At 40.0% G+C, this 14,598-nt stretch overlaps 1 protein-coding gene across 3 annotated transcripts in view; it reads right to left on the reverse strand.

Moving 5' to 3' along the window:
* Positions 1-939: 939 nt before the first annotated feature.
* The window catches only part of HIPK1 (homeodomain interacting protein kinase 1), a 92,650-nt gene continuing 78,991 nt past the window's right edge, over positions 940-14,598 (reverse strand). For 2 of the 3 annotated variants that reach the window (XM_023515467.1, XM_023515466.1), the window contains exons 13-18: positions 11,740-11,882; positions 11,137-11,316; positions 10,495-10,701; positions 8,476-8,717; positions 6,817-6,947; positions 940-5,745 (exon numbers count right to left, since the gene is read on the reverse strand). In XM_023515467.1, the coding sequence (XP_023371235.1) occupies positions 5,257-5,745; positions 6,817-6,947; positions 8,476-8,717; positions 10,495-10,701; positions 11,137-11,316; positions 11,740-11,882 (1,392 nt within the window). In that variant the 3' untranslated portion in view covers positions 940-5,256. The remainder of the gene's footprint in view (positions 5,746-6,816; positions 6,948-8,475; positions 8,718-10,494; positions 10,702-11,136; positions 11,317-11,739; positions 11,883-14,598) is intronic. The other variant, XM_012807666.1, reaches the window with a different exon arrangement.

Here is a 14,598-nt window from a genome sequence, read left to right on the forward strand (position 1 = left end):
CTCAAAAAAAAAAAAAAAAAGAAAGAAAGAAAGGAGGGAAAAGATAGCATCTTCCTGTGGTAACTCTTACTTTCAGTCCTACTTTTATTTTTTTGAGACAGAGCCTCAAGCTATCCCCCTGGGTAGAGTGCCGTGGCATCACAGCTCACAGCAAACTCCAACTCCTGGGCTCAAGCGAGTCTCCTGCCTCAGCCTCCCAAGTAGCTGGGACCACAGGCGCTCACCACAACACCCGGCTATTTTTTGGTTGCAGTCGTCATTGTTGTTTGGCAGGTCCCGGCTGGATTCGAACCCGCCACCTTAGATGTATGTGGCTGGGCGCCTTAGCCACTTGAGCCACAGGCACCGAGCCGATTCCTACTTTTAGATGTTTCCTGAAATATCTTAGGAAACAAAGTTTAATTAGTCTGGCGTGGCACCTGTAGCTCAGAGCTAGGGAGCCAGTCACATACACTAGAGCTGGCGGGTCTGAATCCAGCCTGGGCCTGCTAAATACCAATGACAACTACAACCAAAAAATAGCCAAGTGTTGCGGCAGGCGCCTGTAGTCCCAGCTACTTGGGAGGCTGAGGCAAGAGAATTGCGTAAGCCCAAGAGTTTGAGATTGCTGTGTGCTGTGATGCCATAGCACTCCACCCAGGGTGACAGCTTCAGACTCTTGTCTCAAAAAAAAAAAAAGTTTAATTAGCCTGTCTCAAAAGTCATCTGCCTCTTTCAAAGGGTCAGAAGCAGATGATGCAAAAGTAAAGGGCCCTAGGCAGTACATTCTTACAAAATATTCTTTACCAAGCTCTATTCATTTCCACTATGGATATTTATATAAAGAAAGAATGGCTTTAATACCCTAGTGATGTTCTGCAGTGTGTTCAGCTACTCCAAAGGTGTCATTTGATGATCTCCTTTATACCCCATCACAGAAGTCAAAAACAGCCACATGAATCAGAAAATTTACCCATTTTATTGATGCATTGCAATTGCTCTACATTTTACCATATTATGTAGAAAATACTGAAAATACAAGCTACTTTGTAAAACCAAAGACAAACATTGAATCCAAAGATAAACTATGTTTTACACAATGGACCCTTTTCCCATAGTTAGTATTAAATTTTAAATATCTATTTCTTTTGTTAAAATGATTATTTTACATACTCCCTAAGTACATCTGCATTACAAACATAGCTCAGTAATTCTCAGAAGCTACCTGTTTCTAGAGGCTTGTTGTAAAAGAAAGCGCACAACCAGAAAAGGGAGAAAGAAAAAAAAAGTTTAAATCACACACAATAACCAGCATATCAAATACATTTAATAAAGTAGGAATTCCATTGCAATATCAAGGATTCAAAGCTGAAATACTAACATTACATAAATGTACATATAATGTACTGCTACATGTAGTGAGATTATTATTCAAGCTGAATTGAAACCACACATTATATAAAGTTTAGCAACAAACAACCATGTAGACATGCTGCACCATCCGTCAGTTAAAAAAAAAAATCAAAAAGGGAAGCAGGCTCGGGCCATTCCTGTCACTGAGAGGCAATTTCATTTCCTATCCTAAAACAAACCATCTCAACTAGTGGATTTTTGCATAATAATGCTGAATAAAACACACATGACTGTGCTTGCCTGGCTAGGGCAGTCAAGCTTAGCCCCTCTAGTGGAGAACAAGGGATGAGCAATCATGAAAACAGGCTCAGAATGGCCAGAACTGTTTGAAATGGAGTTAATATTCCTGGGGTTGGTATTTCAGCTGAGCACTGAGAGTGGCATCACTTCCTGGGAGCTATTAAAAACTCTGGAGTGATCAAGTGTCCTGATGAGCCCAGAGTGGCTATACTTAACCCTCCCCACTTCCTTTCTCACTAGGAAGGGGATAGGCTGCAAGTGCAGACTCTCAGAGAGGACTTAAAGCCTTAAGCTGGTTTGAGGTCAGGCCACTGTACTCATGCCAGCTGCTCACTAAATTGACAAGGCTTCCTTCCTCCATGCATGCGTCAGGGCGAGCAGTGTCAAGCCTCAGGGACAGAACTGAAAGCTACATTAAGGACATACACATTCAGCAGATACAGGGCGGATCTTGGTAAATCTGCAATGCCAGTTTGCAGAGTAAGACTGAAAATTTCTAAATTTTTTAATCACACACTACTAGTCAGGTGACTCAAGTATGATACAAGCTCTTGTATTACCTTTTTCTGTGGCATCAGACTCCTATCTTAAATGGAATCTATTTATGGGGGGGCAGGAGTGGAGTTTTGATTTTTCTGCATCTCATTTCTTACAAAAACAACAAATCTTGTCCTTGTAGAGGAAAGATAAGGAACAAAAAACGTTACCATTAGAAACTAAACCTGCATTTAAACAAGAAAATCAGAATGTGCTTAGTAAAAAGGAGACACAGAGCCCACATACAATTACTAGAAAACTGCGTAACACTGGCAACAGAAACTACACAAAACTGCTTGGCAGTCTTGTGCCGTCTGAAAACACAACAAACACAACTCAATACAATGATGAAAACATAGAGAAGACACATGTTCTGGTAGGCTGTACTGACTACCTGCCCCATCCTGGAAGCCCTTACTCCTTACAACAAAGAATCTCCAAATACTCTGACAGCTCCTCGGTGTTCAACCCGGTACAGAGCTTGCTGACCAGGCTCCAGAAATCTCCCATCTCCACCCTGCACCTCCTTGACACCATCTCTATACAGAACCACTCTTAGAATTATCTTTCAAATATATGATTTTCAATTCAGATGGAACACATCTGTATCGTAGGGACATCCATATGAATGTCCTATTCCTCCAAATCCTTTATGGGCAGGAATGTCCCCATCCCCAGTACCTTCTACCTCACCCAGATCCATGCAGGAGCTGAGAATATAAGGACAGTTTCACAGCTTGAAGGGCCCCCAAGAATATACAAGTTGTTTAAAAGAAACCTCAAAAGCCCCAATGTCTCCACAGGCTTTGGTTCCTTCTTGATATTCTTCACTGGCTAAGAAACCTTTCTCTGAGTTCCTTGTCATCAGTGGCACGACAAAACTCCTCCTCATAGTATGGGGACATGGTAAGCAATACAACAGGCTCTTTGGTATAAACACATCTGTTATATGCTTTTTTTTTCAACAAGCAAATACCTTACTAGGAATGTCAACTATTTGCAGGAAGGACTGCCACATGGGAAAAGGAAAAAAAGAATCTTGTTCTAAAAATGATTGCACATACTTTAAAAAAAAAGAAGGAAAATGCATATTTAATATTGGCTTGACTTCTCACCTGCTTCCTGAATTCTCACAGAAGCAAGGTAGCAATGCAGTGAGAGAGCCATGTGGGAAAAATGCTTCTGTAAGAACTCAGCTGAGAATCAAAAATGGAAAGGGGCAGAGGTGGTGGTGAAGGAGAAAAGCTGCTGTTTTTATTTTTTGATGTCAGCAGGGAAACTGAGAACAATGCATTTATACAACACAGCTACTAATCCTGTTCTGATAAATCCCAGTGAACAGCTTAAGGTCCACGGGGGCTTGCTGGTCCATCCTAAGGCAAGCTCACTGTAAACTCTATAAACCACTACATTATCATATAAGGCACTACAATAAGGGGAAGAGGGAGAGAGGGAAGGAAGAGACACACACTGAACAACTCCTCACCAGACACACCTGTGCAAAACAATTCCAAGGGTCTCCTCTCCTTGCAGGCAATGCCCCTGCTCATTCAGCACTACAGTAATATGCTCTAATATAATTGCAATTAGTTCACATACATTCGGACAAGAATCAGTTCATTTTGGTTTAAATACAATGGAGACATCAATTCCATCTCCGGGGTAACACTGGAGGATCAGATACACACTAAATACACAATTCAAGTGTAATCACCACACATTTGATTACAAATAACATTTTGGGTTAGCAGGAAAAATTGCTTGTTATATTTTTCTAATCAATATGTACATATTTAATTATGCAAAATATTAAAACACCACCATTACAAAACTTCTAAAATATTTTTAAATTCAGTAATAAATTTTTAAAATAGTTTTTGCAATTCCTACATGCACTTATTGTATAAGTCTTAATAAGAGAGCATTCAATTTGCTGCTGGCATACAAAGGAAGCTACTATAAAGTATAAAAGCTATACACAAGAATGTTCTCATCTGGTTTCAGATTTTTTAGCTTTCTCCCCAAACAAATCACATAAAACAGAAGGGAGACAAAGAAACACACAGAGGTGTATTTCTGAAAATTCATACTAATCTGTAGGCAAAGCTCATCACTGCTCATATCTCGTAATAAGACAAGAGACTTTGAATATACTAAAACAACCACCATACAATAATCACCTTAATGGCTTTTCTAATAATAAAATTTAAGCTGAATCAGAGAGAAAAGGACTTTTAAAAAATAATTTTAAAAAGAATTCATGGTGCTTCATTTAAAAAGAATACTTGGTGCTTTCACGGTAGGTATGGATTCTTACACACTTAGTTACCAGCAAAGGATGAGCTGCCTTTTTAACATCACTTTGTAATAAACATAGAAGCAACTGAGAGAAAACCAACAGTAACACAGAAAAATATGTAATATATGTAACCAGTTTTGTAAAAATAACTACCCATTAAATATAATGTCACATAAAAACAAAACTAAAAACTCTAAGTTTACATGTCCCATGAACAAAGATGAAATTTTGAGGAGAAATGCCTGATATTAAAATACAGACTTGCGTAAGCTGATTTTAAAATAAAATAGACAAGTCTCAGTTTCTAAACTAACAAAAAGTAATGATTTTTCTTTTCTCATTTGTTGCCAGATTTCAAGTCCTTTTATCCTATTTTTCCTCTGACCAGCAATCACAATAAAACAAAATTAAATAAAGAGGGGCTTCACTTGTTTTTAAAAGCATTTACAGAAATCAAGTCAGAGAGACAGAATTTTTTTTCATTCAGAATCATCTCTCTTCCTTGGTAACTGCAGAAGATAGACATCTGAACTCTTCCAAATACCAAAAATGCTGTCACAAAAATAAAGAATTTTAAAATAGGGCAAACTTTGGGAGACTACAACAATGCAGTCAACACTGAGACAGGTTCCCCAGAGAAAAACCTTCTGCTTCAGTGGGCCCCTGCAGAACAAGTTGCTGGCTAAGAAGTTTCAAGAGAGGGTAAAGGAGGAGCTCACCATAGCCCATTATTAAAACTCAGGGACAGGAGCAGGCAGCCATGATTCCTCCTCCCTCATGCTCATAAACTACAAGTAGGAATACTGGCTGATCTTTGTAGGACTCAGCGGGTATCCAGTGTAAATAGTTGAGCCTCGGGAAGACCCAATGTAGGACTGGGTGGCAAACTGGTGTTGGTACTGAGCAGGGGCTACACTGGCAGAAGTCAGGAGGCTGGGCCCAACACTGACAGGGACCTGGTGCACCAGAGTGCTAGGGTGAGTGGTATAGGCTGCAGCGTGCCTTGAGGAGCCCTGGGGGGAGAAAAGATGAGCAATGGAACTGGTGGAGCCCAATGCAGCAGCAGAGGTGGGGGCAGCATACGTATACAGGTGAGCCTGGCTTGGCAGGTGTGCGGGGGCTGGGGCCAGATGTGGGTGCCCCGTCGAGTGTAGTGGGCTGCCATGCTGGAAAGCGTAGGGGGCTTGGGAGAGCGGGGCCACAAACGCCTGCTGCCTGCGGGGGGCAGGGTTGCTGCTTCTCTCCTGCGAGGTTGGAGCTGCCGAAGACTGCTGGTTCTAAAAGAAGGAAGAAGGGAGTGAAGAATCTTGAGATCACTCTGGCTCAGGGCACCAAAGGGCAAGTTAAGAATTGAGGTCCTGACGTGTATTGTTTCTGGACTGCTATAGCATGGCATTTCCCAGACTGGCAATGAGTGCTGTCAGAGGTCAGCCACCCATCCCTCTGCCTCTTGGCAGAACAGATCCTAATCCAGCTCAGCCTAACAGCAGTTTGCTCTTAGGTACACAAGAGGAAGGGGGAGAATCAAGGGCTCATAGGGTTCCCCACTCCTGCATGTTAGTAACTGTTGACTCAACTCACCCTATTCTGGCGTCAGTGAATGTGAATTTTTCCTAACCTTTCTTTCTTGCCATTGTTTTCTTTTGTTCTCCTCTAAGTTCTTCACATCCCTCTTGAAATGTGGAGCCTAAAACACACGCACTAACTCAAACTTACATTTGCACCTGCACGTGTGCACATTCTCTCACACCATTACACCCTCACAGGGATACCTTCTCACTAGCAGGAGACAGACAAGCACCAGAATTTTAGCTGAGGAAGAGTGAACACAAATGGAATAAAATGACCCTCACCACCCCATCAGAAGATCAGATGGGCAGTGAAGAGGGAACCCCAAAACCCAGACTCTAGCAACAAGTAGGATTAGAACCAGTTGAATAAATGGCAAAAAGCTTTTCTTTATCTTTAGACTCAAGGAAACAGTGTGAGGTTCAGGTTACTTATGGCCTGGGAGATAAAGGAAAAGAATCTGGTCTCAACGCATGTGGTAGTACAGAAACAGACATAGCTAAAGCATCCTGGGTGCTTTCTAAATTCCAGACATTTCTCTAATCTTCCACATAGACTAGAGAGGTCCAAGAGGAAATCTGGAATGCCTACCCTAAAGACACAGAGGGAATGAAGAGACACAGCATATGCAGATATGACGCAGGCCACAGAACATCAAACTGTTTGAAACAAGAGGGGCTTCATATGGCTTTATTCAGCAGTCCAGCCAGAAGTAGGGTTCTCCAGAAAGTAACAACAGGGAGGGCCCAAAACAGAAGGCAGCAGCCCCTAGCGCTTACCTGGCTAAGGTTGAGTGGCTGGGCTGCACTAGTCACCCCGCGCTGAGCTCGATACCCTGTGGGGGTGATACAGCATCCAGATGACTGCCCACTCACTGAGGCCACTGGCTTGGTCTTATTGCTCAGGAGACCTAAAAAAAAAAAAAAAAAGGGTCAGGGCTTAGTGATGCATAAATATCTACTCAGTTATCACTTACCTAACCTCAGATGCTATTAATCAGTCCACATTTGTAGGTGCTTGCAAGAGTTAATTAAAACCTAATGTGTACCCTACTCCCTCAATTCCATTTACACCAGAAGAACAGAAACTGTATCATGTATTTCTTTTCTGTCTTGGCACAAAAGATTTTCAAAAGGTTTGCCTGAATAAATATTATCTAATCTCCTGTTATATACAAGGAATTGCTAGAAATACAAACCTAAGAAAGACACAGTCCCTGCCCACCAGGAACCTACAGTCTGATGGAAGAAGGGACTAACAGAAATGAAGCTGAGAAGGATAATGGTAATTCTTAGGATATTTAACTGTCAAAAGGGTAAAAGAAGGCAAGATTCTAGCCTCTGGGCACTTACTCTTTTTAAATTCTAAGAAATTACAGGACAGTTGAATACAAAATTTTGCTTTCTTCTGTGTTCCCATTAGGAAGTCTGGAGCATTTATTCAATGACTTAGAGTAGCCTATATTCTTTGGACCTAAGAGTGGACAGAGGTCCTAATGATTCTATTCTGTACCCTGGCATTAGGAAGTTCTCCCTTGTCTGTAATGGAATTGTTGTCTACTACTGCGGAAAGTCATACTGAGGCTTAACACAACACCTTCAAGTTAGAAACTGTATGCCTATGGCAGTAACATAATCCATAACAGAACACCATCTATGCAAGTGTGGCACAGATGGCTATGCTAACAGTAAAAATTCATGCTCCCCTTCCTTGATGTAAAGTTGCCACTGAGAAGTAGCTGTCTAGCTAAGACTACATTTCCTTAGCTCCCTTGCATCTAAGTGGGGCCATGGCAGAAATGTTCACATTTCCAAGTTAAAGCGATTAAGAAATGTGTATACTTCTCCAAACTTTCTTTCTTCTTCTGACAGTATGCTCAGGGCTTTGGACCTAATTCACTGCAGGCCTACCAAACAGGAATACTTGCACAGGGAAGTTACACAAGTGAGACATAACTTCTAGTGTGTCAACCCACAGAAATCTGCAATTTGTTACTAAAGTTAGTACTACATATTATCTAACTAACACAGTAAATGAACCAGAACTCTAAACTCAGTATCTAACAGAGCAAAAAACATGAAGGTAATTAGGCTGATCATAAAAACCAACAAAAGCATCACTGCTACAACACTGGGTGAGAAAAAAATCTAAAGGGCACAACTGTTTTCTAAAACACTTCTGTAGTCACTTCCTGTCCACATTTAGACTGAATGTGTTTCTGAGATTAAATTCTCTTTTTTATATTAATCCAAAGAAAATGAATACAGGAAGATAAACTGATGGCCAAACATTTCACACACCAGAGAATTGATTCCTGAATTAAGTATTCTTTAATCTCTGCCACCAGTCTCTCCCACTGACATAAGCAGATTATGGCAAAGTATTAAGTATATGTACATCAAAGGAAGATTACAGTCTAACTATGAGGACACACTCACCTGAGGCCTGGGTTGCTACAGTGCAGTCACTAAGCTGAGTTTTCAGCGGAGGCACAATTATGGTGCGAGTGCTAGTGCCATCTGCCACAACTCTGCTGGGCCCCTCCAAAAGAGATGCACCATTGCCCCGGAGAGCACTCAGAGTATCGGTAGAGTAAGGGCTGCTCAAAGAAGAGTCGGAGTCTGGAGAATCATTGACAGTGACATAACTAATGACATTAGATCTTGGCTTCAGGCCTGAGCTAAAGAAAGGAAAAATACATAAAAATTCAATTGCCTTCTTAAAATTTTTTAAAAATTTTCTTTATTTGGAGATTAATCAAGTGTCCTTTTAAACAATGTTTCTGAGATGGTCTGTGGTCCTCTCATGATAACAATGATGATAATTATGGTATTAATAATACTAGTAAGCTGCAGGAAACTTCCAAGCACTCACTAGTCAAGTACTATTTTTATGTTCTTCATACATCCCATTAAAGCCTTACAACAATACCATGAAATAGGTACTATTATTCCCATTTTGCCAATGAGGAATGCCAAACTGAGGCACAGGGAGATTAAGAAACTTGTCCAGTCACACAAGTGGTAAGTAGTGAAGATAGGATTCCTACCCAGAACAGAATGACTCCAGAGTCCACACCTCTAATAGCACCTATATGTCATGTTGCCTCTGAGCCATTCCTATTCACAGTTACTTCAATATTCTTCAAACACCACTCTTACTAAGTTTAAGTTTTCCTTGGTTTCTGACTGGGCTTGGCTCAAGTCAAAGCAATCATGCTGGTTGCACCTCATGCATTTATGCCACTTTTCCTCACTGGAAGGTTAAGTTTTTTCTCTTCCCCAAATCAGTTTCATGAGCACTTGCCAAACTCAGTTTCAAGTCTAACATCTTTTTTTCTTGGTAGAGATGAAGGTCTCTCTTGCTTGAACTTTTTTTTTTTTTTTTTTTTTTTGAGACAGGGCCTCAAGCTGTTGCCCTGGGTAGAGTGCCATGGCATCATCACAGCTCATAGCATCCTCTAATTCCTAGGCTTAAGCCATTCTCTTGCCCCAGCCTCTCAAGTAGCCAAGACTACAGGCGCCGGCCACAACACCCGACTATTTTTTGGTCATAGTTGTCGTTGTTTGGTAGGCCGGGCTGGATTCGAATCCTCCAGTTCTGGTGTATGTGGCTGGCGCCCTAGCCACTTGAGCTACAGGCACCAAATCTCATCTTATAAACAGTCTCTTTGAACTAATAGGCTCTAAATTCATTATAAATTTACCCTCTCAAATTCATTTAAGTGTTATTTTATAAAGCCTCCTTACTTTTATATATGAATCCTATCTTTTCAGGTAAAAGCAGGGAATTATTCCCTCTTCCACATGCCTAATGCCAAAAGCCCAATAAAGAATACAACATAGAACAATTAAGGCAGTTGGTTATGTCTGCACTGAGAGGTGTATATTACAGTTGATTGTGTGTGTGTGTATATATATAACAGTTATTAAACTTACTCTCTTTTAGTTAACTTCTCAGTTAAGGACTTGAAAACAATCTGATATTTAAATTTTTACACTTTCAGACCATACAACAGAAGAGAAGAGGAAGGCAGCCCTATATAAAGTCCTACCTCTTCTGAAGAGGCCTTTTCATATTAAGAAATTGCACAGATACTCATTCTAATTAACTTCTATTTATAAGCTTCTGTTACGGTACCTGTTTTCAGACCATAAAAATAAACTTCCTTGAAGACAGGGATCATGTCTGTAGTATAACGTGCATTTCAAACCAGAGTAGTTTGTCAGCTTAATACTATAAATCTGCTCTCTAATGTATGTGAGACTGATAAAACCGATGAACATGTATAATATTAGAAAAAACCTGACAATGCTTGGTTACGAAAACTTAAGGCACTTGGGCTGACTCATCCAAGGCTCCACTTCCAAAATATTTTCTAGTCCTTTCTTTCATAGCCATCTGCCTGAACTCAAAAGACTAAAAGAACCTAGCAGCGAGCCATTCACCTCTCTTACCTATTAGGCTTATATTTGTTGTCCTCTTCCTCATCAGTGTCACTTCGGATAGTGATGACACTCACAGGAGGGCTGGGAGTATCTGGAATGATGATTGGCTGATGCTGATCTTGGACAGGAACTAGGGAATTATAAGAAGACGTGGTGCGGAGGGGACTGCTCCCAACCAGAGAATAGACTTGGGAAGGCAGAACATCCAGAGAAGACCTGCAGGAAAAGTTCACAAGGAAAGACGGTTCAGTCCTCAGCCTCCCAAACGGGACACCTTTCTCCCAGACTGTCCTCTAATTTGCTCTTTATACACTTAGCTAATAAAAGTTCTAATGAAAATAAAACTAACCACTGTGATCAGAATTTCCAGGGACAAAAACAGTAAAATAAAAAGAAATGTTACTTTTCTAAGTTCTTTGCCCACGGGTAAATTCCACTCTATAAAGGCAGAAAAATAAGAACATCATAAAGCCCTGGATTCCAAGTGGCAGCAGCCAGCACACCTGGTGCACAAGCCCAAATGAGAGGACCGCCTCTTCCTCTTTGGCAGGTGCTTGCTGTTCCATACCGAAAGTGTCTACATCACAACATTCCAAATACTGGGCAACCTATCTGGCACAGTTTCAACTCACAGCTCTGACACCGACTTACTTAGAAGACACTGGAGCAGACTGCTTATTTTTCTTCGAAGGAAGGGAACTGGATTGTTGTCTGACAACATGGGCAACACCAACATTCAAGGGCTGAGCAGTGGCCAATGTCACATGGTTAGTCAGCAAGGATGGCTGTTGCATGATAGTGCCGTACTGGTTGCCATGAGAGTGGGCATTCCTGTGCCAACAAAAAGAAAGAAGAGTGGGCATTCCTATGCCAAGGAAAAGAAAGAGAGAATCCCCAAACCACTGGGAAATCTGGACCAAATATTTATTAGGTATTAAAAGCAATTAACCGAATACAGCTGCTTTTATTTTTAAAGCCAAGTACCCAGATTACAAGGCTTTACGATCTTACTGTATGATATCTAATTGCTTAAGACTTTCTTTAAATCTGAAGTAAATGATTCCTGACCTTAGAACTTATTATTTTCTTATATTAAAAAATTTCTTATAACCCTACCTTAAAACCTGATATGAGTTCTTTTCCTAAAGGATTTTAAAAGAGATGAATTTTCCTCCTGTTCTCTTTCTATATCAAGTGCTCCTACTCTAAGGGATCGTCTCTTACAAATCTCCTGAAGTAACTTAAGGCACTTGCCTCCAGTCTGCTAGTTGCTGGCCACTCCCCATGGCCTCTGGAATCATTGTTGTAGGTTGTACAGAGTTGTGTAGAGCTACCCCAGGCAACTGTTGCCAAGTTGAAGGCAGGAGAATTTGCTGAGTTCCTCCAGGCCATGCCTGCTGTAAGGAAACACACACAAAAAAGACCCAGACTTGACTCATTCTTGGATTTTTTCCTCTGTTTTTTTAAAGAAAGAAAAATTCGTATCTTAAAAGAAGTTGTGTGTAGATTGTTAACTTGCAGAGATTAAAAAAGAAGGTCAGAGGGGCTCAAGCCTATAAGTCTTATGAATGGTGAAAGAAAACACACTGCTTTCTCTTAGCCACCTCCATAACCTAACCACCAGGGTATTAAAGAAAAGATCCCTGCAGTTAAGAGTTTCTATTATACTGTAGAGAAAAGAAGTCTGAAAGTTGGGAAGTAAGCTCTGGTTAAATACTAGTTTCATTTTTGCAACAATTCTAAAACATATTCCTAGAAAGAGTTAATAGAACTCCTTTGAGATTAAAAATAGGAACCACAGGCGGTGCCCGTAGCTCAGTGGCTAGGGCACCAGCCACATACACTGAGGCTGGCAGGTTCAAGCCCGGCCCAAGCCAGCTAAAAACAACAATGACAACTGCAACAACAAAAAAAAATAGCCAGGCATTGTGGCAGGCACCTACAGTCCCAGCTACTTGGGAGGCTGAGGAAAGAATCCCTTAAGCCCAAGAGTTTGAGGTTACTGTGAGCGGTGACACCACAGGTGACGATCAGATAAGACATCAGGTCAATTCAACCCATAAAATGTTCTCTTAAAGAGGTAGTGCTTGGAAAATGGAGCCAGATGTGAATGACAAAATGCCAAACCCTTTGGGGAAAAAAGCTTATGGCAGCATAGGAAAGAAACTTCATCACTTATAGCCATATGTTAGAATTAAACAGTAAGGCAATAAGTAAAATTGATAAGAATTAGAAAATGATAAGAATAAGAAACAGATGCAGAAAGCATCATGTTTTATTTTTAATAGTTACATAAAATAACTTGTTTTATATATCATTTGTAGAAATACTTCAACAGAAAAACTAATCCCTATAAGAGAATACAACATTTGTAGTATTTAACAAGCCATGTCACTTGCAATAGACTGAGCAACAAATGTTTTCTGTACTTCTAACAGAAAAGTACATTTTCTAGCATTTTCTGAAAAAGCAGGAACAGATTTGGAAATATCCTTTTAAAACTTGAAATCTACAGTATAAATACCTATAATGCTTGGGTACATATGGTTCTGTTTCTTGAATTTCAAATTGCAAGGCCATCAACACACTATTTTTAAAATATTTCTGCAAGTAACAGATCCACGTGTTACATATACTGGTTCCAAACAAGAAGCCTTCAAAGCAGAGAAACTGCAAACACGTCTGCTACCATAAGCAGAATTTAAACAAAACAAAACAAAACAAAAATAAGAGAAGGATGTTAAGTCACACCATGCGTCTTTCCATAAGCCAACACCTGCACAAGACAAAGCATGTAGTTTAATACAAAGCAAGAAATAACATTCCAATGTGAGGCAGAAATCTGGCGTTCCAAGCGACGAACTGTTTTGACAGAGGAAGAACAAAAATACGCAAAGCTTACCAAATGGCTAGTGCAAACTTAAGAGAAGCAGCAAAGGAGAAGTGTCAACTACAGGTGAGCAAGTTAAAAACAGCGTCTTAGATCACTTCAATTGGAAATAGATCTGACTCCCTTGCACGCAGATCTTATGCTTTTGAGAAAATTAATCTGAAGGTGACAAAGACTTTTAAACTAAGAAACAAAGAAATTCCAACCAAAGTATGTTTCTGGAAGTATTTTTACTCACATGAATACTTGAGAGACAATGCAAGAATTTAAAGCTACTCTGAAAATGAGAAACATCAGGATCCAATTGTATTGTTTAGGTTTCCAAATGCTTACCTAATTTTAAATCTCAAATAATGAAATGCTGGATATAAGATAAATAATTTTAACTCCCCAAATAAACCAAAATACATCAAAGTATTGCTCTTAAGGTTACAAATCCCGAAATGTACCTCAAAGTCTTATTTGTTTTTCCTAGCTCTAAGCCCAGTACTACTACAACTGTAGCTATATTCTCCAATAACCTTTCCCCACGACTTTTAGTAACAAAGATACTATATTTGCATACTTTGTCAGTTATATTTTCACCTTTGTACAAAGACCTATTTATAAAGAATATTAATATCTCAAAAAATCCAAAAAAAGAACTCAATTTAATTTCAGCCAATAGTGACAGCTAATATGATCTACATACAAGAGGGAACATCTTTAAATGGAAAATATAAGCTGCCATTGATAATGAATAGCAAAAAGAGCTATCTTCATGTGGTCATAGAAGTATGGTTAATACCAACAGATAAAGCAATAAATTAAAGCATCTTAAGCATTTTTACACGCACAAAAGTTAAAAGCTTAAAACAGCAAAAAAGAAGAAAGCTAAGTTGCCAAGGAGTTCAAATTTTGGCCATCCAGGTACCTGTAGTAGAGCCAAACTGAAGGCCATTTCCTTCATTCTCATAGATCAGAGGGTAAAAGACAGGGCAGAAAACAGATAAACAGTGTTGAAGCTCTTCTGAGGCTACACCAAGAGCTTTTATCACACTAGGCTGGCAAAAAAGAACCAAGGGATCTGGCTCCTTACAGAGCCACACTGAACATTAGAGTCAAACAGTGCTTCAGCAAATGTTGGAGAGGAAAACAATGAGACATTAAAGATGTAGCAAGAACATAGCCATAAGACGGCACATGCTTCCATGCCTTCTGCAAAGACTAAGTTAAAAAAAAAA

This window comes from Otolemur garnettii, unplaced genomic scaffold (assembly GCF_000181295.1).
Source record: "Otolemur garnettii isolate 467f Iridium unplaced genomic scaffold, OtoGar3 scaffold00073, whole genome shotgun sequence".
In the NCBI taxonomy this organism is placed as follows: domain Eukaryota; kingdom Metazoa; phylum Chordata; class Mammalia; order Primates; family Galagidae; genus Otolemur; species Otolemur garnettii.